This window comes from Pelobates fuscus, chromosome 11 (genome assembly GCF_036172605.1).
Source record: "Pelobates fuscus isolate aPelFus1 chromosome 11, aPelFus1.pri, whole genome shotgun sequence".
Lineage (NCBI taxonomy): Eukaryota > Metazoa > Chordata > Amphibia > Anura > Pelobatidae > Pelobates > Pelobates fuscus.
Window position 1 is genome coordinate 87,873,030 of NC_086327.1, and position 25,901 is coordinate 87,898,930.

The window sequence follows — 25,901 nt, forward strand, 5'->3', positions numbered from 1 at the left end:
GTGCTGGATGATGTGTGTGTGTGTGTGCTGGATTATGTGTGTGTGTGTGTGCTGGATTATGTGTGTGTGTGTGCTGGATGATGTGTGTGTGTGTGTGCTGGATTATGTGTGTGTGTGTGCTGGATGATGTGTGTGTGTGTGCTGGATGATGTGTGTGTGTGCTGGATGATGGATGTGTGTGTGCTGGATTATGTGTGTGTGTGTGTGCTGGATGATGGATGTGTGTGTGCTGAATTGTGTGTGTGTGTGCTGGATGATGTGTGTGTGTGTGCTGGATTATGTGTGTGTGTGCTGGATTATGTGTGTGTGTGTGTGCTGGATTATGTGTGTGTGTGCTGGATGATGTGTGTGTGTGTGTGCTGGATGATGTGTGTGTGTGTGTGCTGGATGATGTGTGTGTGTGTGTGTGCTGGATGATGTGTGTGTGTGTGCTGGATGATGTGTGTGTGTGTGCTGGATGATGTGTGTGTGTGTGTGCTGGATGATGTGTGTGTGTGTGTGCTGGATGATGTGTGTGTGTGTGTGTGCTGGATTATGTGTGTGTGTGTGCTGGATGATGTGTGTGTGTGTGCTGGATGATGTGTGTGTGTGTGCTGGATTATGTGTGTGTGTGTGCTGGATTATGTGTGTGTGTGTGCTGGATGATGTGTGTGTGTGTGCTGGATTATGTGTGTGTGTGTGTGCCTGATTATGTGTGTGTGTGTGCTGGATGATGTGTGTGTGTGTGCTGGATTATGTGTGTGTGTGTGTGTGCTGGATTATGTGTGTGTGTGCTGGATGATGGATGTGCGTGTGCTGGATTATGTGTGTGTGTGTGTGCTGGATGATGGATGTGTGTGTGCTGAATTGTGTGTGTGTGTGTGTGTGTGCTGGATGATGGATGTGTGTGTGCTGGATGATGGATGTGCGTGTGCTGGATTATGTGTGTGTGTGTGTGCTGGATGATGGATGTGTGTGTGCTGAATTGTGTGTGTGTGTGTGTGCTGGATGATGTGTGTGTGTGTGCTGGATTATGTGTGTGTGTGTGTGCTGGATTATGTGTGTGTGTGTGTGTGCTGGATTATGTGTGTGTGTGTGTGTGTGCTGGATTATGTGTGTGTGTGTGTGCTGGATGATGTGTGTGTGTGTGTGTGCTGGATGATGTGTGTGTGTGTGTGTGCTGGATTATGTGTGTGTGTGTGCTGGATTATGTGTGTGTGTGTGTGTGTGTGTGTGTGCTGGATGATGGATGTGTGTGTGCTGGATTATGTGTGTGTGTGTGTGTGCTGGATGATGGATGTGTGTGTGCTGGATTATGTGTGTGTGTGTGCTGGATTATGTGTGTGTGTGTGCTGGATTATGTGTGTGTGTGTGCTGGATTATGTGTGTGTGTGTGCTGGATGATGTGTGTGTGTGTGTGCTGGATGATGTGTGTGTGTGTGTGCTGGATGATGTGTGTGTGTGTGTGCTGGATGATGTGTGTGTGTGTGTGTGCTGGATTATGTGTGTGTGTGTGCTGGATTATGTGTGTGTGTGTGCTGGATGATGTGTGTGTGTGTGCTGGATGATGTGTGTGTGTGTGCTGGATGATGTGTGTGTGTTTGTGTGTGCTGGATTATGTGTGTGTGTGTGCTGGATTATGTGTGTGTGTGTGCTGGATGATGGGGGGGGGGGATGCATTTGCTTTTTAACCTTTATGTGTTTTTTTTTTTTACTTTATTCCCCCCTCCCTGCTTCTTACCTTGTCAGGGAGGGGGGAGATCGCCTGGTGGTCCGGTGGAGGGAGGCAGCCGCTGCACACAGGAACCCATCACACGCGGTGTTCTTCTCCAGCTCTAACTCTCGCGAGACTCGCCTGTGCGGAGCGTTGCCATGGTAACCCGTGGCAACGCTCTTACAGCTGCGGGTCTCGCGAGTGTTAGAGCTGGAGAAGAACACCGCGTGTGATGGGTTCCTGTGTGCAGTTAGCAGGGCAGGTCCTGCAGGACTGGTAACGGGAACGGCGTTCCTGCTTTGGAAAAAGTGCAGGAACGCCGTTCCCATGCGTTCCTGCAGGACTCGAGCCCTGTCCTTGATAGAAGACACTGTAAAGGCAGCTCCACCTTTTTACTGTAATTCCATTTGCAGTGCATGGCAGCTCTGGAGTAGTGGCGTCTCTCCCTCTATTGATGAATGCCCTTACAACACCAGTCCACATGTATGTGGCGCCTGTTTTTGTTTGCTCAACTTCGTAGAAAACTCAGTTGGAACATGCAGGAGTTTGATAATATTTAGTACATTACCAAATACTATTTCACTCAAGTTGCTTTGAGGTTCACGTATAATTCCATATTCACATTTATGCTGAGATCCATTGCTCATACCTCCCAACTCAAGCATCCTGAGTAGCATGACACGGGTGGGAGGAGAATAAAGGGGGCGGCATGCCAGTTTGCCTGCTAATCCTTTATGGCCAGCCTACTGAGGGCAAATCTTGCAGGGAGCACTGTTTTTCAGTGCTCTCTTCAGGGTCCTAGTGCCCTGAACATAGTATGAGAGCATCTAATGATAACGATACGCCCACATTCTGCTTTTGGGGAAACCATGGGAGTCGAGACTGTACAGGAAAATCTGGACAGTCATATTGAAATGGGCACAGTCGGGAGGTCTGCTTGCTCATTGTCTTACATGAATTGTCAAGGTCCACTTCAGGGCCAAATTAAGGTTGCTCAGGGCCTTAGGTGGGCTACCAGATTGGGGCCACCTCCTAGAGCTGTGTGTGTGTGCTGTATGGGGGAAGGCCAAGTGTGAAAAGGATTCCTGGTGGTCCATCGTCCCAAATATCAAGTACAAACAACTTTAGGAGTGTCCTGTGCTCAGAGTCATCAAGAAGTGCTGTGGGACTGTAAGGGAGCTCTTAAAGTGGTATGTACCTGATATTGATACAGGCCACCATGCTGTGAGGAGTCATGTAGTCTTTTTTTAGTAGCCACTTGGTCACAAACACTGGCCAAAGCTAGTGTTAATATTTGTTTGTGTGTGAGAAATGCAAAAAACGAATTTGAACTCCAATTTTGGCCAGTGTGACAAAGTGGCTACTAAAAAAGACTGGACATATCCCATTTGCAATACCTTGGGTTGTCTACTATTGCAAATGGTATGCCATCATGATGGTAATTTTCATTCCTGGGATACCATACGGTCTCAAAGGCAACATAACCAACCTGGCGAATTTCAATGTGAAAAAACTGAAATGCAAGCCTTATATTTGACCCTGTAACTTTTGGAAACGCCATAAAACCTGTACATGAGGGGTAATGTTATACTCTGGAGATTGTGCTGAACCCAAATATTAGTGTTTCAAAAACGTATCACAACAATTATATCGTCCGTGTAAGTGCCATTTGTGTGTGAAAAATGCAAAGCATGTCACGTTCATTAACGATATCATCATTGTAATCCCTTTTTTCTGTTTTGAAACACTAATATTTATGTTCAGCAAAGTCTTCCGAGTAAAACAGTACCCCCCATGTACAGGTTTTATGGTGTCTTGGAAAGTTACAGGGTTAAATATAGTGCTAGCAAATTAAATTCCCTGGACTTTTGGCTTGGGTTGTCAGGCGGGTCCCGCAAATTGTAATTAATAAAATGACCTAATTATGTAAAATTATTACATAAATATATACGGTACGCAGAATTTTATTTATATGTGTGTGTGTGTGTGTGTGTGTGTGTGTGTGTATATATATATATATATATATATATATATATATATATATATATGTATATGTGTATATATATATATGTGTATATATATATATATATATACTTAGATCATAAATATATATATGATCTAAGTATATATTTTATTTTAAACTGTAACTTTAACATTTATTTTACTATTTACAGGCAGCAGGGGGAGTACCTGTCATTACTGGCACTCCCCCTGCTGGCATTGCTGTGGGTGGCTATGCCGTCCATGTGATCGCGAGGTCCTCGTGATCACATGGCAAAGGGGTGCCGGAAAGGAAGGAGGGGAACTTCCTGGGCTGCCAGGTGAGTCCCCACACCGTGATCCCCACAAGGGATCGCCGGTGACTGGGTAAGTACATAGGACAGCTTGGGCGTTATATACCGCCCGCCGGCGTTTAGAGCTGGGTCCCCAAGGACGGCATATAATGCCCGCTGTCCTTAAGGGGTTAAAAAAGAATAAAAAACAAAACATTGTTTAGTAGATTTCCCCACCTCCCCAATATAAACATGGCTACATTCAATTTTGCATTTTTTCATTGGGGTTTATTCTAATAACACATAAAAAAAAGCTGCAGTTCCCTTGTCTGCTGCCTTTACAAGCCCTCCCATTCTTCCCCGCCCAGACTTTCTGTGGATGTCCAATCACAGGGTTTCCAATGCAGCTCAATGAGAAGTCTTTGCAAGGTTGGTGCTCTGGGCAATTGCCTGCCTCTTGAGTTCAGCTCTACTGAACTAAACAAACCAGGAAGTAACATGACCTGATGTCTGCTTGAAATCAATTGAGATGTAACAAGATTTATTTATAAAAGTGGCAATTTCTATTGAAATCTTTTTTATTTTTTTATTTTTTACATTTGTTATTTTTTTGTAAAAAGGGAAAAAAATACACACTCTTCACACACAAAACATTTCAGCAAGCTAAAGTGATTTCTTTAAAAGGCATAGGCAGATCAGTCACTCACTCTCTCATATTTAAATTCAAGAAAATGTGTGCCAGTGTTTATCCTAAAAACATGTTTTTTTTTTTTTTTTTTTTAGGGGTTAGGGATAGATGAGGACATTTAATTGAGTAACACTATCTTATGAAGGGTGGAAAAACTAATCTGACTAAATATTTTGTTATAACCGTTTTTTTCTTTTTTTTTTTCCTTTCTTTGATTAGGTTCAAGAAACAGGAATTCTGGACAGAATTTCACCAGAGGAGCGCAAACGACAAGAGGTAGGTCATTTTCTTCCATAAATTGGGCTTGTTTATGTTTTACTTCTGTGGAGGGGCTGCAGTTGTTCTCCATTTTACATGTGCTTTGTGGCACACACTGAGAAAAGCCAGAAGCTGTGTGTATGCATACATGTCTGGTCTGTGGTGTTTTTGTATTCTAGAACTTCCTGTCCAATACACCAACCAATCAGAGCAATCCGACTAAGCTTGCTGAAACTACTCTGCCATTGGCCTTTTCATTTTATTTGTGAGTAGGTATATTGGTCGTTCATAATTCATTTTTTTTACCCGAAAAGCGGATTTGCCCAAATTTGGCTCTCTATTCGATCTGAAATTAATATCAAAGTCTAGTTGCTAATGGTATCAGTCCATTCACAGCCTAGTTCACATCTGTGTGGAGCAATCTGCCAAGCTATGACCACACATCTGCATTGCAGAGGTTCTCTTGGGAGCTGGAGAGAAGAGCAGAGAGTTTTCCAATACGGGAAATCTTGATGAATGGAAATGCAAAGCAGTACAGTCTGAATGGAAAGGCAGGAAGCATAATTCCTTCCCTGATGTCACTGATGCATACACTCTTACACCAGATATTATATATATATATATATATATATATATATATATATATATATATATATATATATATATATATATATATATATCTATATATATATCTATATCAGATATTGTAGCCATGCTAGTTAATGGCCAGCATTAAGTTTTTCAGCAATTTGAGTTATGATAACTGTGTGATTGGGCTCGCCTTTGCTACTCATATGCATCAATGATCCTTGGACATCCATGACGCTGACACCGGTTTACTGGTTGTCCTTCCTTGCACCACTTTTGGCAGGTACTACTAACCACTGAATATTGGAAACATTTCACAAGACTTGCCGTTTGGAGATGCTCTAACCCATTTGCCTGGCCATCACTATTTGGCCTTTGTCGAAGTCACTCCGATCTTTTCATGTCCCCATTTTTCCTGCTTCCGACACATGAAATTTGTGAACTGACTGTTGACTTGCTGCCTAATATATCCCACCCCTTGACAGGTGCCATTGTAATAATATAATCAATGTTATTCACTTCACATGTCAGTGGTTTTAATGTTGTGGTTGATAAGTGTGTGTGTGTGTATATAAATTTTATAATCTGTGTGTGTATGTAATATTGTATCAATATTTTAACATGTGTTATGTGTATTTCTGAACTAGTTTTTATTTTTCATGTATAACCACCTTGGAGCATCTCCCCATTCTCTGGGATTTTAGCGTAAAATGTTTTGCTGTTTCCAGTAGGTGGGGCTAGTCTTGACCGAAAACATCATAGAGATGGAGCATGTTTAAAGCATGTTTAATAAGGTTCACAACATTTCTTTAAAACCACTTCGTAATAGCAGTATTCTACAAATGTGTTCTTTGTAGAATGACTTGCAATATTTTATGTTTGGGATAAAATGGCATAGAAACAAATCGTTTTACTAAACCGTACACTGGTCTCCTAATACATACTGACTTTATTATGAGATTCCATATACAAATTCCTGCATAGTTTGTTGGTCTCTGTAAAGAAGGTTTTAAGGTAAACATACCTTTTTATTTACTTGTCTCCTGCCTCCTACTATTTTGCAGGCTATATTTGAAATAATTACTTCAGAATACTCCTATCTACACAGTTTGGATATCCTTGTCCGTTTTTTCAAGAAATCTGATGCCTTGAAGGCCACCATTAATGGCACAGAGCGCCACCACCTCTTCTCAAATATTAGCGATATTTTGGAAGTCAGTAAAAGGTAAGGGTCATGCATTTGAGTAATACAGTTATGCTGTTCAGGAGTTGTGTTTTGGAACCCTACATCATTCTCTGTAACACTGTTGTTTATTAATGGCTTTCCAGTTGTTCATAGTCCTGTTTGAATGAGCTTACTGCAGGCCTCCCAACAGTCCCAATTTTTGGGGACTTAGTCCCCTGGTGTCCTACTTTTGGGAACACTGGGAGACTGTCCGCAACAAGCATAGCACGAACACATAATCAGATGTGCTAGCACTATGTGCTGGGCACTAGGACCCTGCATAGAGGACTGAAAAATCCTTCCTGCATGGTGTGATCCCCTAGTGCGCTGGCCTTACATTATTGGCAGGTAGCCTTGCCCCCTCCCAAATATACACCAAGTCCCAGAGTTGGGAGGTCTTCTACTATCCAAAATGCGTGCCTTGCATGAAGTGTTTTTTTTATTTTTATTTTTTAAACTATTGCTTATACTCTGCATTAACCAGGTACTCTAGGCTAATCCTTAAGTGAATTGAACATTTTGTTATGAATAGAGCACATGGCAAATGTGCCCAAAATTACTTTTCATGACTCGCAGAAAGAGTGGGGGTTCAAAACATCTTTTCATTATTTTACTTTTTTTTTTTTTATAATTTTTTTGCATTTCAATTGGGAAAATATGTAGTTTAACCCCTTAAGGACAGAGCTTTAGAAGCTTGTCTTTCACTTAATGACAACAGCATTTTTTACATTTGTTGCATTTTTTGCTGTTTTCGTTCAACTGCAATTTGCATTTTACTTATTTATTGCACCGACACATATTATATACCATTTTTTTTTAAAGGACAGAATGGGCTTTAATTTGATGTAACACACACATATATATATATATATATAAATGCTTATTTATTATAAAAAAAATACAGAAATATGCAAAAAAAAAAAGGAATTTTTTTACAGTTTTTGCAATAATAATGTGTGCATAATTAGTGCAGGTTAAGGAAAGTAATGAAAAATAAATTAATTTAGTTGTTCTGATTTACAGAATATATAATGTGTCTAGGATTTTCAGTTTTTTGTGGTAGTTACAGGTCACAAAGCACAAGGAGTAAAATAAACTTTTAATGTGGAGCGATTTTAGAATTTGGTATGTTTGTCTTGTAAGCTTAATAGCCATAAAAGAAAACAAAATTGCAAGACAAAAGTATATATTTATATAAAGTAGACATCACAGGCTATTTACCTAAGGTTGTTTTGACACTTTCTACGTAGCCATTTCACCGCCAACCTCTGCTAAATATTGGAGTAAAATTGTGTTTTTTTTTTTGTTTTTGGCACACAAACTTATAACAAAGAACTTCTCATGTGTATTTTGCAAAGTTGGTGTGTGCTATTCCTGTACAAAGTTTTATTTTGTGTTCAGTTACACCTGCTGAGTAAAATGACACCCCATTGTATGTCTTTGGCACTATTCCGTGAAGCTACAGTGCCATATAGGAGACAAAGCCATATCAGTTTTTACCGAACTTCGAATTTTGACGCAGGGCCTAGTGCAATTTCCAAGCATCTTAGCAGGTTTTAAATTCAAACTACCCCACAAAGGCCTACCATTTCTTAAAGTAGATACCCCAGGGTATTTCAAAAGGTATATTCTAAACCTTATTGTAGGATAATTTTTTTGTTAGTTTGTACCAAGTCTAGTTGCAATTAGCATGTTTTCTGCCTTTTTGACACACACTTGGAGATGTTACTGTATATTTTGCTATCCTTATGTGTGCTAAAGCAGTATAACACCTAATATGTTGCTCAGCTATGTCATCTTAGTGCAACGATACATCCATGTGTACCTTTCTCAGGGTTCTGTGGATGTTGAAGGGGCACATTGCAGACACACCACTTCCATATTTTTCAAAAGTGGATGCTGGGCCCAAGTCTCATTTTAGCAGCTCAGGACTGCAAATTACCTCTCAAAGGCCACATATATTTTTAAGTATAAGCAGCTCATCAATTCAAATTATGAACAAGTGCATACTTTTTGGTGTGAAAAGGGGGAATAGTTGGGGTAAACTTATCCGGGGGAAGTACCCAGTCATCTGCGTCCTGGGCAAATCTGTCATGGATTCCGAAACCAAAACAGACAGACCACAAAGAGAGAGAACACAGAGAGAGAAACTTGTAATATCGGTCCTTAGAATGGCCGGGCTATACAAGCAGAGAATTGTCAAGTTACAAGCCGAGGTCAAATGAGTAAAGAGAAACGGAACAACGATAGGACAAGCCGAGGTCAAGGATCAGAGAAGACAGGATAAATGGTAGATAAAGCCAAGATTCGGTAACCAATCAGACAGATGACTAAAAATCACACCCCAAAACTGGTCTACTTATTCGGCCTGGGTGTGAAATTTTTTAAAACAGTGGCCAATACATAGGCCGGGCTGAGAGGGGCAATCAGGGCAGTAATAGCTGGTCTCAGCTCTTACGCCCCTTTTGTAACACACCCTACGCCTTTTCTGGGGGTTTTGTTTTTTAGGGGTTGGTGGAATCTTAAAGCAGAAGTGACCTGCCTTCATTCTTCTGCTAGGCTCCACTGATGGTCTCCTTGTGTGGCATTCTAGCAGCCCAGAAATGAGCTCAAACTGGAATGAAAGAAAAGTGCTTTTCAGCCCAGCATTTGCCTTTTTAAAAAATGTCAAAGTCATTGTGGATTGCCATCTGCATCAAATAAGGCTGCATCAATTGATCGGACAGGTAAACGCCCCCCATATGCCGATTACATTGCCGTATGCAGACTGGCACCCGTTTACATTCCTCTCTGCCACGAACTGCGACTGTCCGAGGGTTTTCACCATGGATGGTGGTTAAGATGAAAACATCCTTTTTATCCCTGTACTGGAGTGCCAGCAGTTCATTCTGGCAGAGAGCTGCTGTTTCCCCCCTTTTCATTTTTTTGTTCGCTAGAGCCTTTGGGAAACCTGTGCGACTCTTCTGAATAGTGCCACAGGCCACGGTCTCGAAGCAGTACAACATTTTTAACAGTGGGATGCTATTATAAAAGTTATCGATGTATAAATGATAACCTTTATTAAGTAGTGGCATTATTAAGTCCCAGACAATTCTCCCACTTGTCCCTACTATATCTGGGCAACCTGGGGGATCAAGGTGGCTATCCCTTCCTTCGTATACACGGAAGGTGTATACGTAGCCACTTCCACTTTCACACAGTTTTTAAAATGTTATCCCATATCGGGATCTTTTGGATGGGATATATTGTCTACACCCCAGTCTTCCCTTAAACTTCATGAGGGACTCGTCAATGAAAATGTTTTTATTGGGTGTATATATAGTGGCAAATTTACTGTTAAAGTGGGCAATTAAAGGGTGTATTTTATAAAGAAGATCATACTGCGGATCACCTTTTGGGGGGCACTTGTTATTGTCACTAAAGTGCATAAATCGCAGTATGTCTTCATATCTTTCTCTCGTCATTGTCTCGGCAAAAATGGTGTTATTGCAAATAGGATGTTTAGACCAATACAGGTTAATTGTGGGCTTTTTAATTAGCCCCATTAACATGGTCAGTGCCCAGAATTGTTTCAATTCTGGCACACTGGTTGGGTTCCATCTCTCTTTCCTGGAGATAAGAGTCTGGATTGCGTGCCAGATACTGCTCCGCACAGTGGTGTATCCTGGTTTTGTGCTGCCCTAGGCAGGACAAAACTCAGGCGCCCCTCTCCCCCCCCCCCACGACACCCCCACCCAAACCTCCCCCCCCGTCCCGCCTTCTAAATATACACACACAAATTCACTGACAGATACGCATACACTAGCTAACAGACACACACACACACAGTCAGACACATACACTCACTAGCAGACACACACACAGTCAGACACATACACTCACTAGCAGACACACACACTCTCTGTCAGACACACACACTCTCATATATATATAATATATAATATAATATATAACATAATATATAATATATATAATATAATATATATAATATAATAATATATAATACAATAATATATAATATAATATAGATAATATAATAATATATATAATATAATTAATTAAACGGATCCTTGAAGATCACACCACCTATAAAATCCTAAAACAGGATCCTACACAAACATTTCTAGAAAAACAAAAAAATATCTTAGTACAAGGTCTAGAAGACAATATCATCTCAAAAGACTAATTCAACTATATGGCCATCGGTAGTCCCCGCATCTCGACTTTTTACAGTCTACCTAAAATCCATAAACTGTATAAAGTTCTAACAGGTAGACCCATCGTTTCAGGGAATGACAACATGACTCAAAATGTGAGCATATATTTGGATTATGTCTTAAAACCCCTGGTAACTAAACTGCCGTCTTACCTAAGGGACACAAAGCAGACCTTATCAGTTCTGACTCAAGTCCAACTACCGACAAATTCTTTAATTTGCAGTTTGGACGTTGAGTCCTTATACAGTTCAATTCCACACTCATCAGGTATTAAGCATACAGAACATTTTCTGAGAAAGAGAGGGGCATACCTGGACAGACATACAGATTTTGCATTAAAACTGCTCGACTTTGTGTTAACACACAACTTCTTTCTTTTTGATGGGGTATTCCACCACCAGGTGCAGGGGACCACTATGGGGACGTCGTGTGCGCCCTCTTATGCCAACCTGCACCTGGGTTGGTGGGAGGAACAAGTAGTCTTCTCGTCTACCTCTGAGAACCCCCTGACCCAGTACATTCACCTTTGGAAAAGGTATATTGACGATATTATAATCATTTGGACTGGGTCAGGGGATCAGTTCCGCCTCCTTGTACAAGACCTAAATACTAATGATCTTAACCTTAAATTTACTGCTGAGATCGGTACTCCCTCACTAAGTTTCTTGGACCTTGTGGTATCCCCAGATAAAAAGGGTGGGATCAAAACAAACCTGTTCAGGAAAAGCACAGCAACAAACCACCTGCTAAATTGGAAAAGCCACCATCCGATTCAACAAAAAAAGGGAATCCCAATCGGCCAATATTTGCGCCTGCGACGCAATTGCTCTGACATAGATGACTTTAAGACAAAAGCCAAAGAACTACGCCAGATGTTTAGGTCCAAGGGATACCCCAATAAGTGTCTAAAGAGAGCCTACCACAGGGCACTTCTAACTGAACAGGAGAGTCTCCTTAGGGAACGAACCGCACCCCCTATCTCTAATGAATCAGAACAGAAACAACTAAGATGCATCGCCACGTTCGATGCCGGTTGGGATCAGGTCAAGACAATTATGAACCGTTTCTGGCCCCTTTTGAAACAGGACGCACAACTCAAAGACGTCCTCCCCGCGCATGCCTCTCTAACAGCCAGAAGAGGCAAGAATCTAAAAGACATGCTGGTACACAGCCACTTTCAGTCAACAAAACCACCTACACACTGGTTGTCAAACAAAATCAAGGGCACCTATAGATGTGGTAGGTGCAAAGCCTGCAAGTATATAAACACAAGTTCCAAAACCTTTAATGACAGCACCGGCACAGAAAACTTCGAATCTCCATCCTTCTTCAATTGCAATTCAAAAGGGGTGATCTATCTGATTACATGCCATTGCCAACTCATGTATGTAGGGAAAACGTTCAGACCCTTTAAGAAAAGGATCCTGGAACATATTAATTCAGTGAAGACCACAAGGAACATTGAAACCCCTGTCTCTAGACATGTTAAAATAACTCACAAAGGGGATCCCAATGTCCTCAAATTTTCGGGCATCGAACTGATCAAACCAGATCAAAGAAAAGGCAATTGGGACCAACGTCTGAGAAGACGCGAGTGTTATTGGATATACCGCCTGAAAACACTGTCCCCTAGGGGACTGAATGAAGGTTTCTCATACTCGCCTTTTATTTAAAAAAGCCTTCTAAAAATAACATCTCTTAGGACTTGGCATAACATAACCATCGCTATATCTTAGTAGATCCAACTTTTTACGAACATTTTTCTTCTTTTCAACGCATAGATATTGATTATCACTTATTATCACTTATTAGTATCACATTTTGAGAGAATTCTTCAACTCTCCCGCCCCTCCCCCGTGTCTCTCCTTTCTATCCCATATAGCCACCCTTATGCTAAGAAATAATAATAGACATGCTGACTTCAGCGTCTCTTTTATGAGAAGCACCTTCACTAGGCATCTCTCTAAGTCTAATAGATAAAAGACTAATAAGCCTTGACATTGTCTACTTTACCCAAATATAATTTCTCTTGGTCATCAAGAGACAATATTGGATACTCGTACTAAGCCTGGACCTTGAGGAGATATCATTGGTGGACATATGAAATCTATGGGAAACTTGCAAATTAACTGTACACATACATCTACAGTGACTTGCAAGCAAGTGAATAAGTTCACCCCTTCCTAACTTTTACATAATAAATGATAAGGATGAACACCTCTCTTGCGTTTCCCTATCCATAAAGATCACATGCCCTAGATTTCCGTATGCTGACTGATAAGCACTATGCATACGAAAGAGCTGATCTTCTTTAGACCACTTAGTCCATATCTGTACAAGACAAGCATCAAAGGCTTTAAATCTACCATTTCCCTTCTTCAAATAAACTTATTATCAGTTATGAATCGATCTCTAACTCTAAAAGTAATAGCAAGAGAGATCACTAACACTGCTTAGTGAATACATGAAGTGTATGGGGAATTTGCAAAATAACTGCATCTATATACCTACAGTGATTGACAAGTAAGTGAATCAGCCAACCCTTCCTACACTTCTACGTAAGAAGGGTTAAGGGCGCACATTATTTTGTCGGTCTAACTGATAGAGATCATAGGCTCTAAATCTCACTTCAGGCTGATTGATAAGCATAAGGCAAACCAAAGAGCCGTTTTTCCCTGATACTAGTCTAATCTTAACAGTATATGTCATGCCCTAAAACTACTCTCCGGAGTCCATACCTGCACACATTGGGAGTTATGGCATAGAGGGAGTTAATCGAGCTACCAATCATTTCGACGCGGTTCACTCCGCCCACAGCCATCCCACGTGACCGCAATAGCGATACGTCACCAATGATGGAACCGTCTGATTGGTCAGCCCACATTTAAATACCGGGGGGGATCGGGCGGTATTTTTTCAACCCCTGACGAAGGAGTCTAGCACTCCGAAACGCACGTCGGGTTACCTCACTGGATCCCTCTTTCACTGAGCACTCACTGGCACTATGCACGAGGGATTCCACTTTTGATTTATCACTTACTTTTTTATTATTTTCTTCTCTTTTCGTTGCTTAGATTGTTCATGTACCTGTTCAACATGCAGTACTAGTGCAGTTACGGCTGTGCTTATGGGACAGAGCTTAGCAACAGAATAAGGATAGAACACCCACGAAGGTGTTGGGGGGGAGTGTATAGGAAAGATCAGAAACAGTGTTTATTCGTGGGGATTTTTTACCCCTTACCCTACTATTGATCTAACCTTTTTTCCTATCATCAGTATCTTGCTGACCCTCCAGATATATATGCTTATGGGACAGAGCTTAGCAACAGCTTAAGGATAGAACACCCACGAAGGTGTTGGGGGGAGTGTATAGGAAAGATTGGAAACAGTGTTTATTTGTGGAGATTGTTACCCCTTACCCTACTATTGATCAACCTTTCTCCTATCATAAGTATCCTGCTGACCCTCCAGATATATATATATATATACATTATATATATATCTCTTATATATACTCTATCCTATCCTTTCCTGATAAGTTTAGAGCCTATCCTTCAGACATTTATTTATGGACACTTCTTTGTCCTTTTCTATACTGTGCAAAGTCTGTCTCTGTCCCACCTGCTGAACCTCTTTAAGATTTAAAGGTATCACCCACGACTTTTTTGTTTTTTCTCTGTGGATTGTCCAAAAGGCATACCTGGTGTTTCCAGTGTTCAATATGCCTCATGGTTTAACCGGACTTTAAGATATATCCACAGAAAAATTCTGTCAGTAATCAAGCATCTCTTGGGAATTGAGATTTTGTATCCTTTGTTTGGTTTATTTAATAAAGTTACAGTGTTTTCACTGTGTTTGCCAGGATACATTTCGCACTATTTTTCTCATATGAGTATGCTTTATTTTTGATACCTTTTATTCTTATTTGGATACATCTATAGGTATAGCACCTTAAACGGTCCTTTTTTAACCTATACCAGGTTGACTGGGAGCGTTTTTCCCCCTTTTTTCAGTTTCTAGGGGGGAAACGCTACCCAATCTATTCATTTCTCTATATAATTAATTTAACCTACCCCCCAGCCTCCTTACCTTTGGGAATGCTGGGGGGAGGTCTCTTTCTCCCTGGTGGTCCAGTGACTGCCGGGCGTGCAGGCTGCTGTGCGCTGGCGGGTAGGCGGCGTGCGAGGGAGCTCTTCCTCTGAGCTCTCTGCTCAGCTCCCTCGCACGCCGCAGAGTGAGGCTGGGAGCCGGAAGATGACGGAAGCTGAGCAGAGCGCTCAGAGGAAGAGCTCCCTCGCCAGCCGCCCGCCCAGCCCGACCGCCCAGCAGCCCAGCATGTCTGTTAGCCGCAAGGCTAACAAGGCATTTGCCCTAGGCATTTGGGGGCGGCGTTTTTTTCCGCCCCCTGGAAAATGCCGCCCAAGGCAAATGCCTTGTTTGCCTCACGGCTAAAACGCCCCTGGCTCCGCATAGAGATTAGTCTGGGTGACTAGCTCCCCAAAAATCTCATCCCCCAAGAACAGCTGCATAACATCCAGCGCACTATAGGCAGACAGGTCAGCCTGTATACCAGGATTGGCTGTAAACACTGGGATGTCCGGGGAAAAATTATTAGGGGGTACCCAGTCATCTGCGCCATGTTCAGCATTAGGGGAATCGTCGATTTCCCCTCATGGTCCTGCAGTATCTGGCACATAGTCCCTGTCTCCTGCGTCACTCCCTGCATCACTCTCTGAGGCAGTGTCAGTCGCCTCTGAGTTGGCCGCTAACAGGGCATAAGCCTCCTCTGCGCTATACTTTCTAAACATTGTTAATACAGTTAACACAGCTAACAAAACTCTAACTAAAAATTAAATTTTTTATTTTTTTTATTCCCTAATTCCCACTAAATTCCACCCACCAAAATAACTAAACCACAAATTAATAAAATCAAATAATAAAATTTAACCCCTTAGAGTTACAAAAAAAACATAAAATTGAACCCTTGAAAGTTAAAAAAAAAATAGATCACAGTAAAGTACTGTGACCTGTATATTGATCACTGCTAGCAGTGATCAAGCAGCAAGGAAAGGGTTCATTTTTTTTTTAATAAAGGGGAAAGGAATTAGGAACTTTTTTTTTTAAACTTAACTATTCTTCTGGGGCACAATGTAGCACCGATCCATCTCTCTCCACTTCACAAACCCACACGAGGTGGAGGGAGGCGGATCAGATATCCCAGCAGCATTGTGACCGCTGTGACTGGCTGTCACAGCGATCACCTGGGCTGGGATATCGGGATTTTCTTCTGCTGGTCTGCCCCTGACTCGGAGGCACCCAGCAACAGCGTTAACCCCGCGATCGCCGGCACTGCGGCGATCGGGGGTTAATTTTAACGTGTGACTGACAAAGTCCGTCACTCGTCATTAACGTATTCCCCTGAGTGACGGACCTCGTCCGTCACTCGTCGTTAAGGGGTTAATAGTAAATTAACTTAAGAGAAATAAAAGTGTTATGATACACAAGCACTTGTTTGGGTAAACCATTGTCTCTGTTGCATTGAATGGTTTTTTGTTTTGTTTGTTTTTTTAGAATTGAGAGTGGTTTGAAAAAGGAACAAATTAAAGAATGTCTGTTTTATTTTAGTCATGTGTAGACAATCCTGACAGTGTTTTACATCAATGTTTTAAATAGGACATATGTGTGTTGTACATGCTTGTTCTTTATATTTTACCGCATATACTCAAGAACACAACAAAACAACGCTTTGAGAAGCATCTAACTCCTCTTTTTTTTTTGGGGGGGGGGGGAGGTAAACATGTGATTGATATAGTAATTTGCATTTCCAGATGTCTTCACCCCAATAGAATCAGTGCTATGGAAAGAGGTCATAGCACTTGGAAGGCACATCACACAATGAAAGCATTTTATTGTAAAAAGGAAATCCTTAGAGTCTGTGCTGGGAAGAAATGCACATCATGGAGAAATAGTAGTCACTAGATAAAAATAAGTATTTCAGATTTGACATTTGATTTGTATCAAAGCAAGACATTCTCTTACTGTAATGTTCTATTTAATTTCTCTGCTTGTGGTCAGAATATCCCACTGTGATTGTAATGTTTCCAAATAACGAGAACCATATTTTATTTTGCACAATCTCGTATTAATTATTTTGGGGTTCCAAAAAACAACATTTAGTGAAATGGAAATGAAAAAGCAGAATTGCTAAATTTAAATTATTATGGTCCTAAATTTATATTGTTCTGAGTTGAGTTGCCAGAAATGTCAAAATAAATACTTGGTTAACTTTTTCTGTGTATGGTGTCAGAGTGGAGACTGTGTGTACCAGCCACGGCTGTAGAGTTGGTACATGAAATAGTCAACTTGGACTCCACAATTTTTGGTAGCTCTGACTCCTTATATACACTAGTGGCCAAAATTATGGAAATCTTTTGAAAAATTGTAATTCTAATGTTTGATGACATCATTTTTATTTTTTTAATAATGCCATAACATTTCAAATCACAAGATAATTTAATGCAGAATGTATTGCAACAAATGTGTTGAATTATCTTTATTCTATCAAACATTGTAGCTAAATAACCAGCAAAAAAAAAAAGTTTTATGTAATATTACGTGGATTTCCTAACCGCAAAACCGACCAGTGAGAGAGCCAATAAGGTGACACAGCAAACTTATGAGACAATCTAACAAACAATCATCAAAGGAGGTAATTCTAAACTGTGCAGGACTCTGTCAATTCAAAACCAAGCTGGCAAAGTCAGGAAAAGGTGCAAAATAACATGAAGTGACAGGAAAAAAGAAAAGAATGGTTGTTACTGAAAATCAGTCCATTATAAATTAATAGTCTTAATGTATTTTGAACATGAGTGCTAAGACTGTTAGACAAAGATTCTAGAGTTTCAAGGATAAAGCCATGTGTGTCCCATATAGGTCACACTGGTTGAGGGTGAAAGGTTAGTTAGGGAGATCAAAGGATCTTTCAACTGGTCCCTGACCAATGGCCAGCTGCAGTTTCCTCCCCCACTGATGCTATTTGACAATGCTGCTTTCTGCACAAGCCTTTATAAATTCTGCTCTGGCCTGCAATGTAAACGAACATTGGGAATACAAACTTGTATTTCTAATGCTATAGTGATACTCTACCTAGTTAGGCAGGGGAGGGCTGGCAGCCTTTGGCCTGGGGGGCAAATCTAGTCAAGTGGCCCATTGCACCAAGAGGAGAGTAAAAACACCTTTCCCATGTGATTCAAAGGGGGGGCCGGGGGAGCAGTCACCTAAACAGACACTCAATGACAAGCACACACACACTTGCTGATTTGGCGCACACTAAAAAACACAAACTCACTGACAGGCACACGCACACACACACTGACAGGCACACAGACACACACAGAAAGACACACTGTTACAGGCATACTGACTCAGACAGACAGACATACTGACACACACACACAGGCATACTGGCTGACATACACACACACAAACTGGCACACACAGAGACATACTTGCACGCACACACAGACATACTGGCGCACACACACAGACATACTGACACACACATACACCCAAACTTTACACTTTTAAAACCAGTAGACAGTGGCTGAGTAAAGGGACAGGGCTGTAGTGGGGGGACAGGGGCTGTACTGGAGGGTATAAACTGTAATTGGGGGGTTTAGGAAATGTAGGGGGGGATATAGGGGCTTAAGTAGGTTGATGGCTACAATTTGGGAAAGGGGTTGTGGTGTGGGTTATATGGGTTGCAATTGGGGGAAGATGAGCTGTAGTGGGGATGTTATGGGGCTGTAGTGGGAGGCATGGGGCTGAGAAAGGGGGCAGGAGTTGAGAGGGGGAAAAAAGGAGCAGGGAAAGGGTGGGACAGAGCCTTACTAAGGGACCAGAGCCTGACTAAGGGACAGGGGATGGCTGAGGAGGGGGACATGGATTGAGGAGTGGGGGAAGGGGCTGAGGAGGGGGACAGGGGCTGAGGAGGGGGACAGGGGCTGAGGAGGGGGACAGGGGCTGAGGAGGGGGACAGGGGCTGAGGTGGGGGACAGGGGCTGAGGTGGGGGACAGGGGCTGAGGTGGGGGACAGGGGCTGAGGTGGGGGACAGGGGCTGAGGTGGGGGACAGGGGCTGAGGTGGGGGACGGGCTGAGGTGGGGGACAGGGGCTGAGGTGGGGGACAGGGGCTGAGGAGGGGGACAGGGGCTGAGGAGGGGGAGCAGGGCTGAGGAGGGGGGAAGAGAGGGGGAGGGGGAGGTAGGGCTGTGGAGGGGGAGGGGGGAGCAGGGCTGAGGAGGGGAATAAAAAAAAAAAACGAAAGTGTATTTCCCCCTCCCTGAGTCTTACCTTAAGCCAGGGAGGTTTGGGCAGCAGCCAGCATACAGCAGCAGTCAGTGAAGTCTGGAGCCTGCAGCCAGTTAAGACAGCCGACCTCTCAGTGATGTCAGGAGGAGGGGGCATGGCTTCCTCTGCTCTTCTCCCAGACTCCCCAGCGGTCCTGGGAGAAGAGCAGTGAAAGTCACGCCCCCTCCTCCTGACATCATCAGGAAAGGCCGGCCGACCGACTCCACTGACTGCAGGCTACAGAAAGAGTGATGTAAGTTGAAAAATCTGAGTCTTCAGCCAGAGGCAGGGGATTCAGATTTTCCTTTTTTTGCTGGATGTGGGCAGCCCTGGCCCCTGGGTTTAGGGCGGCCTGGGGGGCATTTGCCCCCCTTCCCAGCCCGCCCCTGTAGTTAGGTGTCCTGTCCCCCCATGAGGGTTTAAAAGGTAAGCATTAGTTACCTGATATCCAGTGGTGTGTTGGTCTTGCTGTCCCACCTCCTCCGCTGAGATCATCAATCTTGATGCTATCAGCCGATCCAATGCACTTGGAGGATAGTTTGCATACTCAACAAAACAACGACACTACACCAATGAAATGCTCTCTGTGATTAGTATTAGTTGAATAATCATGTCTGATTCTGTTCTTGCAGCAGAAAAACCTTTGGTGGCTGTCAGGAAGATGAACGTAGACTATTTTACATTGCAGGGTAAAAACGACAATCTCACAAAGACCACTACATGGAGATGAAGTGGTCTGGGTGTCTTTAATGCCCCTTTAAAGTGTGTTAGTGCTTCACAGCACACCATACGTGTATTGGCAGAGGATCAGGCCAGAAGTAGCAATGGCCTCTTTCGGTATTTCACACAGTAGTAGCAGAGACAAGGAGGAAACTATGATCTGCAAGCAACAGTAAAGATGAATCTAACGTGAATACGGCTGGACTACAAATTGTCCAAACAAACTTTTTTAGTCCCAGTCATGACCTGCCTACTGGCACTGTAATACTGGTATTTTTTTTTTCCAAAAGCATAGATAGCAATAATTCCCCTCACAATGTAAATTGTGCGGAAAACCAGACTTCCCTAGAACAATATTAACTGAAAAAGTAGGCAATTTAAAACCAAAACTTAAAGCCTTTACCCAGCCGAATATATGTGCAACATACAATAACATACAATTTTCTTATGACTGTTAAACGCCAAAGGCCTTCTCAATTGAATTCAACAAACCAAGATTTCAAAAAGAGTGCAAAAGTATAATGGACTTTAGAGACCTCTTTGACTGGAATAATAGTCTTACTAAGTGACTGTTTAGGGAAGTGGTTATATTAGGTTTTAGAAAATATATATTTTCTAATCTCTAGCCCACTATAGGAGTTGAAGGATCGAATATCAAAACGGCAGCGATTTCCAGATGTCAACCCAGATTGGAATTCTGCAGTAAGTAAGTAAAATAAAGCGAATATAGTCTTTCATGATTAGAAACAGCATGGACCTCTGGACACAGTGAGAAGTCGGGAGGTCAGGATTTTCATGAAATGCTTCCAGATTTCCAGAAGGAATTTGGACAAACTTTAATCTAAATGACAGATTATGAAATACTGTCCTACAAGGCCTACATTGAACATCTGGATATGTTTATGACATGCGAACAACACTAATTTCCTTGCAAAACACTATGGGGGAATGTTAACTAAGCTACTACATACTGTACAGAATTTACTAAATACCAAGAGTAATAATTTTACAAAGTACTTGGACCGTTTGAAAGTATAACATTCCTACATAGATATACAGTATCTAATGCAGTTGGAGGGTTGTTTTACTTATGAATATGACATTGTATTAAATGACCGTACTTTCATTTTTCAGATGACTCCATGAGCCCATCATATCTATTTTTACCATAGTATTATTTGGCATTTGAGAGAAGGGCTGTATAGTAACTAACTGTATCCCTGTGACGAAGCATCCTAGCCTGTCTGTTGATATATAGACAATTTATAGCTTGGGTACAGTTCAGAAGAACTGCATTGTGAGCAGGGCTGTGGAGTTGGAAGCAATTTTGGGTCCGTATCAGTCAGTAAAAATGTATAGATTCCGACTAAATGCACCATATACTCCAGCGTATTGTTCAATACCTCAAAATTAGAGGTGTTGTATAGGTTTAGGCCCATAACTGCTGGATAAGCCGACAACCAAAATTACATACCTCTCAAAGCGCCCTATTTAGAAGGGCCAGTCCCCATTTTGGCCCCAAATCCCTCTGTCCTGCTTTTCTATCCTAATGTCCCTCTTTCCTAGGAGATCCATATTGGTGATGTTTCTGACTGTATAACAGAGCTCCACAGCAATAATACATACAGTAATGTATCTTTAACTACAATTAATGTGTTTAGACATCAAGTAAAAACCAAAGAAAAACAAGTTACCTGCGCTCTCTCCTTAATCCCTATGTATTTTTAAACAAATTGAGGTTTTATAGTTACCTCCAATGGCCATGAGAGGATGAGCCCACCTGCCAACGTCAAGGCAGACCCCGCTAAGTGGGTCCTAACTGTAACCATTCACCCTGCTTCCTTGAGCCTCTGGTAAAAAGGGGTATTTTTTATATACACCCCTATATATTATTAACCCTTAATAGGGGACACATGGGATGGGCGGCTGCATTGTAACCAGGCTGAGTAATACAAAAAATGGATACAAATGCAGAAAGATAAGTCCTTCTGTCTCAGAGATTTTTGCCAGAGGCTCGAGGAAGAAGGGTGAATGGTTAGAGTTAGGACCCACCTAGGGGGTCTGCCTTGACGTTGGCAGGTAGGCTCATCCTCTCATGGCCATTGGAGGTAACTAAAAAACCTCCATTTGTTTAAAAATACATAGGGATTAAGGAGAGAGCGCAGGTAACTTGTTTTTCTTTGGTTTTTACTATATATTGGGGCTGATGTGTACTGTAGTCATTGCAGCCGCCCAGTGATGGGAGTGAGCGCAGGACTTATCTTTCTGTGTTTAGACATCAGTCTGGGTAAGTAATATAAATTATTCTTGTTCCAAATTACATTTTAATTACATACATTGTTATTAGAGGGTCACCTAGAATTTCAAGGCCCCCCAAGGACAGGGCTTTTCTCTTTTTCTTTTTGAAATATTTAGAGGTATGACAAAATATGCAACTTTTAGGCCTAGGCTATGCCTGCAGACACATAAGCTTATGATTTGGGCCTAGTCCAGGAAGCAGAAGTCAACAACTAGTCCTGTTTAACTGTTTGTCACTCTGATGTGCAATTCTCATTATTTTTGTATTTTTATGGATTTGTAATTGTAACAAACACTCCTTCCCACGAATGTTTGCCACAGACTCCTGGAGGAGTGTAGAAGCCGGCCTCCTGCCCACAGACTATGGTCCAGGTCTGAGACACAGTGTGGGAGTTATCCTGCCCAGCAGCCATTAGCAGCTTTCCCTGGGTGTCCCTGGTTCGGCACTTTCCCTCCATTCAAATAGAACTGAACGTTAGCCCCCTGGTGGCCATTTGCATAAACCAAACCCATGAATGGTCCTCAGCTGTACTTAGCCGCGATCGCTATGGAGAGGCAAACACAAAAACATAAAACATAAAAATATGCCAAAATATCATAAACACATTCCCCAAAAATAATACATCCCCAAATAGCCCTGATCTGAGTTCCCACATTTTCCAAATAGCATTCAGATCCATGCAGTGTCCTATGCCCAAAATAGTAACAGGGCATTTGGTGCTTTTGCCGGTCAACTTTCGGGAGCTCCTGTGGCCGCAATACGGGGTGTTCCATCTGACTCAGGCAGCGTTTGTTCCCCTTAGTCTCAGACACCTTCCCTCCAAAAAGTGCTCTCCTGGCAGCTTCAAAACCCCAGACCAAGTTGTCTGGGAACCAGGGCCGTATTTAGAGCCCATTGTGCCTGGTGCTGACAAGTATGATGGGCCTAATTACAGAATGTTATTGACCTAAAACACTAAAACCGTTATAACTCCCAAACACCATGGTGGTGGTGGAGGTAAACTGACATGATATCGCTATCACAAAACACTTATCCTATGCTAATCTCTCACTTTCATCTTTAAAGTAAATCCATACATAGAAACATAGAATGTGATGGCAGATAAGAACCATTTGGCCCATCTAGTCTGCCCAATTTTCTAAATACTTTCATTAGTCCCTGGCCTTATCTTACAGCTAGGCTAGCCTTAGGCCTATCCAACGCATGCTTAAACTCCTTTACTGTGTTAACCTTTACCACTTCAGCTGGAAGGATATTCCATGCATTCGCTACCCTCTCAGTAAAGTAATACTTCCTGATATATTTTAAACCTTTGCCCCTCTAATTTAAGACTATGTCCTCTCTTGTTGTGATAGTTCTTCTTCTTTTAAATATACTGTGTTGATTCTCTTTACATATTTAAATGTGTCTATCATATCCCCCCGTCTCGTCTTTTCTCCAAGCTATACATGTTAAGATCTGTGACGAACTGGACCTCGTCACGGGTTCTTTGAGGGGCATACTTGCCAGCCTCTTGCCCTGTGACTATGGCCCCTGGTTTAAATCCTGGTTGAAACCACTGTGTGTGCCTTTTTGTACTTGTATGGCCACAATTCGAACTTTCGAAGTGGCATTTCAAAATCACGAACTTCTGAAGCCATTTGAAGTGCCATTCGACCACGAAGTGGTGGCCATCTTGTTTGCATGGACCAAAACAGCGAATAGACTTCAGGGGAACTTAGCCGCGAATGCGCTGGAACAATTTTCGGCATGAAAACCTAGTGGTTCCCGGTCGGTCCTCCAGCGGCACTTAGCCGCGATTCTATGGAACTATTTGCGGCTATGGGACTATGCCTGCGGTCGTTAAAAATATGACTTCCATAAAATTTCTGAACCCCTGAACTGATCTGGGTAATTTTTGAATATGTTGGTCAACCAGATCAGGGCTATCAGGGGATGTATGAGTTTTGGGGTACTTTTGGGATTTTTTTTTAGAAATTTGTGTTTGAGAATTTTTTTTTTAAATGAATGGGCCTATTGCATGGACATGTACTTGTAGCTGAAGCTCCATCAGTCTCTGTTAATCTGGCCCTAATTTTATGGTTAATAATATTACAACTGGGAAAATGAGTGAGCTTATTTTGCAATTGAAGAAAGGATCTCCAAGATAACGCCATGTCCATAACATGAGAATCTGAGAAAATAAAACCTTGAGCCACTGCATACTGTCCCAGTTCTGCCTGGACTGTACCAAATTTGGGTTTCTGTACCAAAGTGCTTTGTAGTGTTCTCAAGTGTCACCATGTCAGGAGAATCCCTTATCAGCACAGTGCATGTAAATCAGTAGACTTGCTGCTGCTTCACCAAGTACCAATGTCCCAGAGTTGCATCACCCCAGGTGGCTCACGTGACCCTTTTTTGGTGGGTTTACTTACTTAGTGTAGTTCGTACCTTAGCATGGTGGTCACTACCCCATCTCACTTGCCTGTGCTGTGTTACTACCTTCCTTTGTTGGAAGACAATCCACTGTCCTTGTATATTGGAGAGCTGTGCATAAAATACACATCTTACTCCATTTTAGTGAAAAAAAAGGACTGTTTCAACCTTTTCAACCTATGGGTTGATTGAAAATGTGCTTAAATTTCAACCCTAGCTTATTACTTTCTTCATCGAACTTCCACTTCTATTTTTATTATGATGAACATTTCCTATTACCCGTACGGTTTCTTGTACTGCATGCAAATAATCATCTCATGGTAAACCACTCATGGCTTTTTTCCACCAGTAAACCACGGCATGCAAAGAATCTACTCGGAGATATTAGCCACTGTACGTTGCACTTACTTGACGCATTCCTGATATTCCTTTTGAATGTTACAAATGGTTTCCATTTTATAAATAGCATTTGACATAGTCTGAGCAATACTAGTATCTTCCTCTGAAACATTTTATCAGATACTATTATGGAGTGCCTTAAAGTGCTGATAGTAAAACGTGACTCTCGGAAAGGCAAGATGCAGCGTCTACACCCACAGCATTGTTAACACTATCCGCACCAAGCAGTATTATCTGTTTGATTTATGGGACAAGTATAGGAAGATAGAAGGTGGTAAGTGTCACTCACCTTCTATTACAGCTCCCATACTTGGTGGTATTGTGAAATCACATCTTGTTATGTATTCATAACAATCTTTTCATACAATTCACGATTCACCATGGAAGAAAAAAGATTTTGTGCAGATTGTTATCTTGCATAAAATGTACACTTTTGCTTTATTTTTTTTCTCATGTGCTGTGTTTTGTGAAATTATTGAGATCTGTGGGAGTTTTGTTGTTACACCACCTCCCCTATTTTTCTCCACATAGATGGCACGTCAGTCACAGGGTTATTTAATATACCCATGGACAATGAAGATAAGTTTTCCATACCTGTTAATATACATTGTAATGACTGCTGGTCTGGTAACTATACGGTCCATCAATTTCTGCCGTTCATAAAAATACAGCATTCATTTTTAAAGTGAACCTGTGATTAAAAAATGAATTTAACTGCAATTGCCCCATATACATTTGGATACATGAGGAATTCAATGTCAAATAGAGATTTATTCAG

The 25,901-nt window shown here is 41.8% G+C and overlaps 1 protein-coding gene across 1 annotated transcript in view; it reads left to right on the forward strand.

The window, feature by feature from the left end:
• Nucleotides 1–25,901, forward strand: part of ARHGEF16 (Rho guanine nucleotide exchange factor 16) — a 97,587-nt gene that overhangs the window by 57,766 nt on the left and 13,920 nt on the right. Inside the window, exons 5-6 of the mRNA XM_063435799.1 lie at nt 4,874–4,930; nt 6,565–6,725. Coding sequence (XP_063291869.1) covers nt 4,874–4,930; nt 6,565–6,725 — 218 coding nt within the window. The remainder of the gene's footprint in view (nt 1–4,873; nt 4,931–6,564; nt 6,726–25,901) is intronic.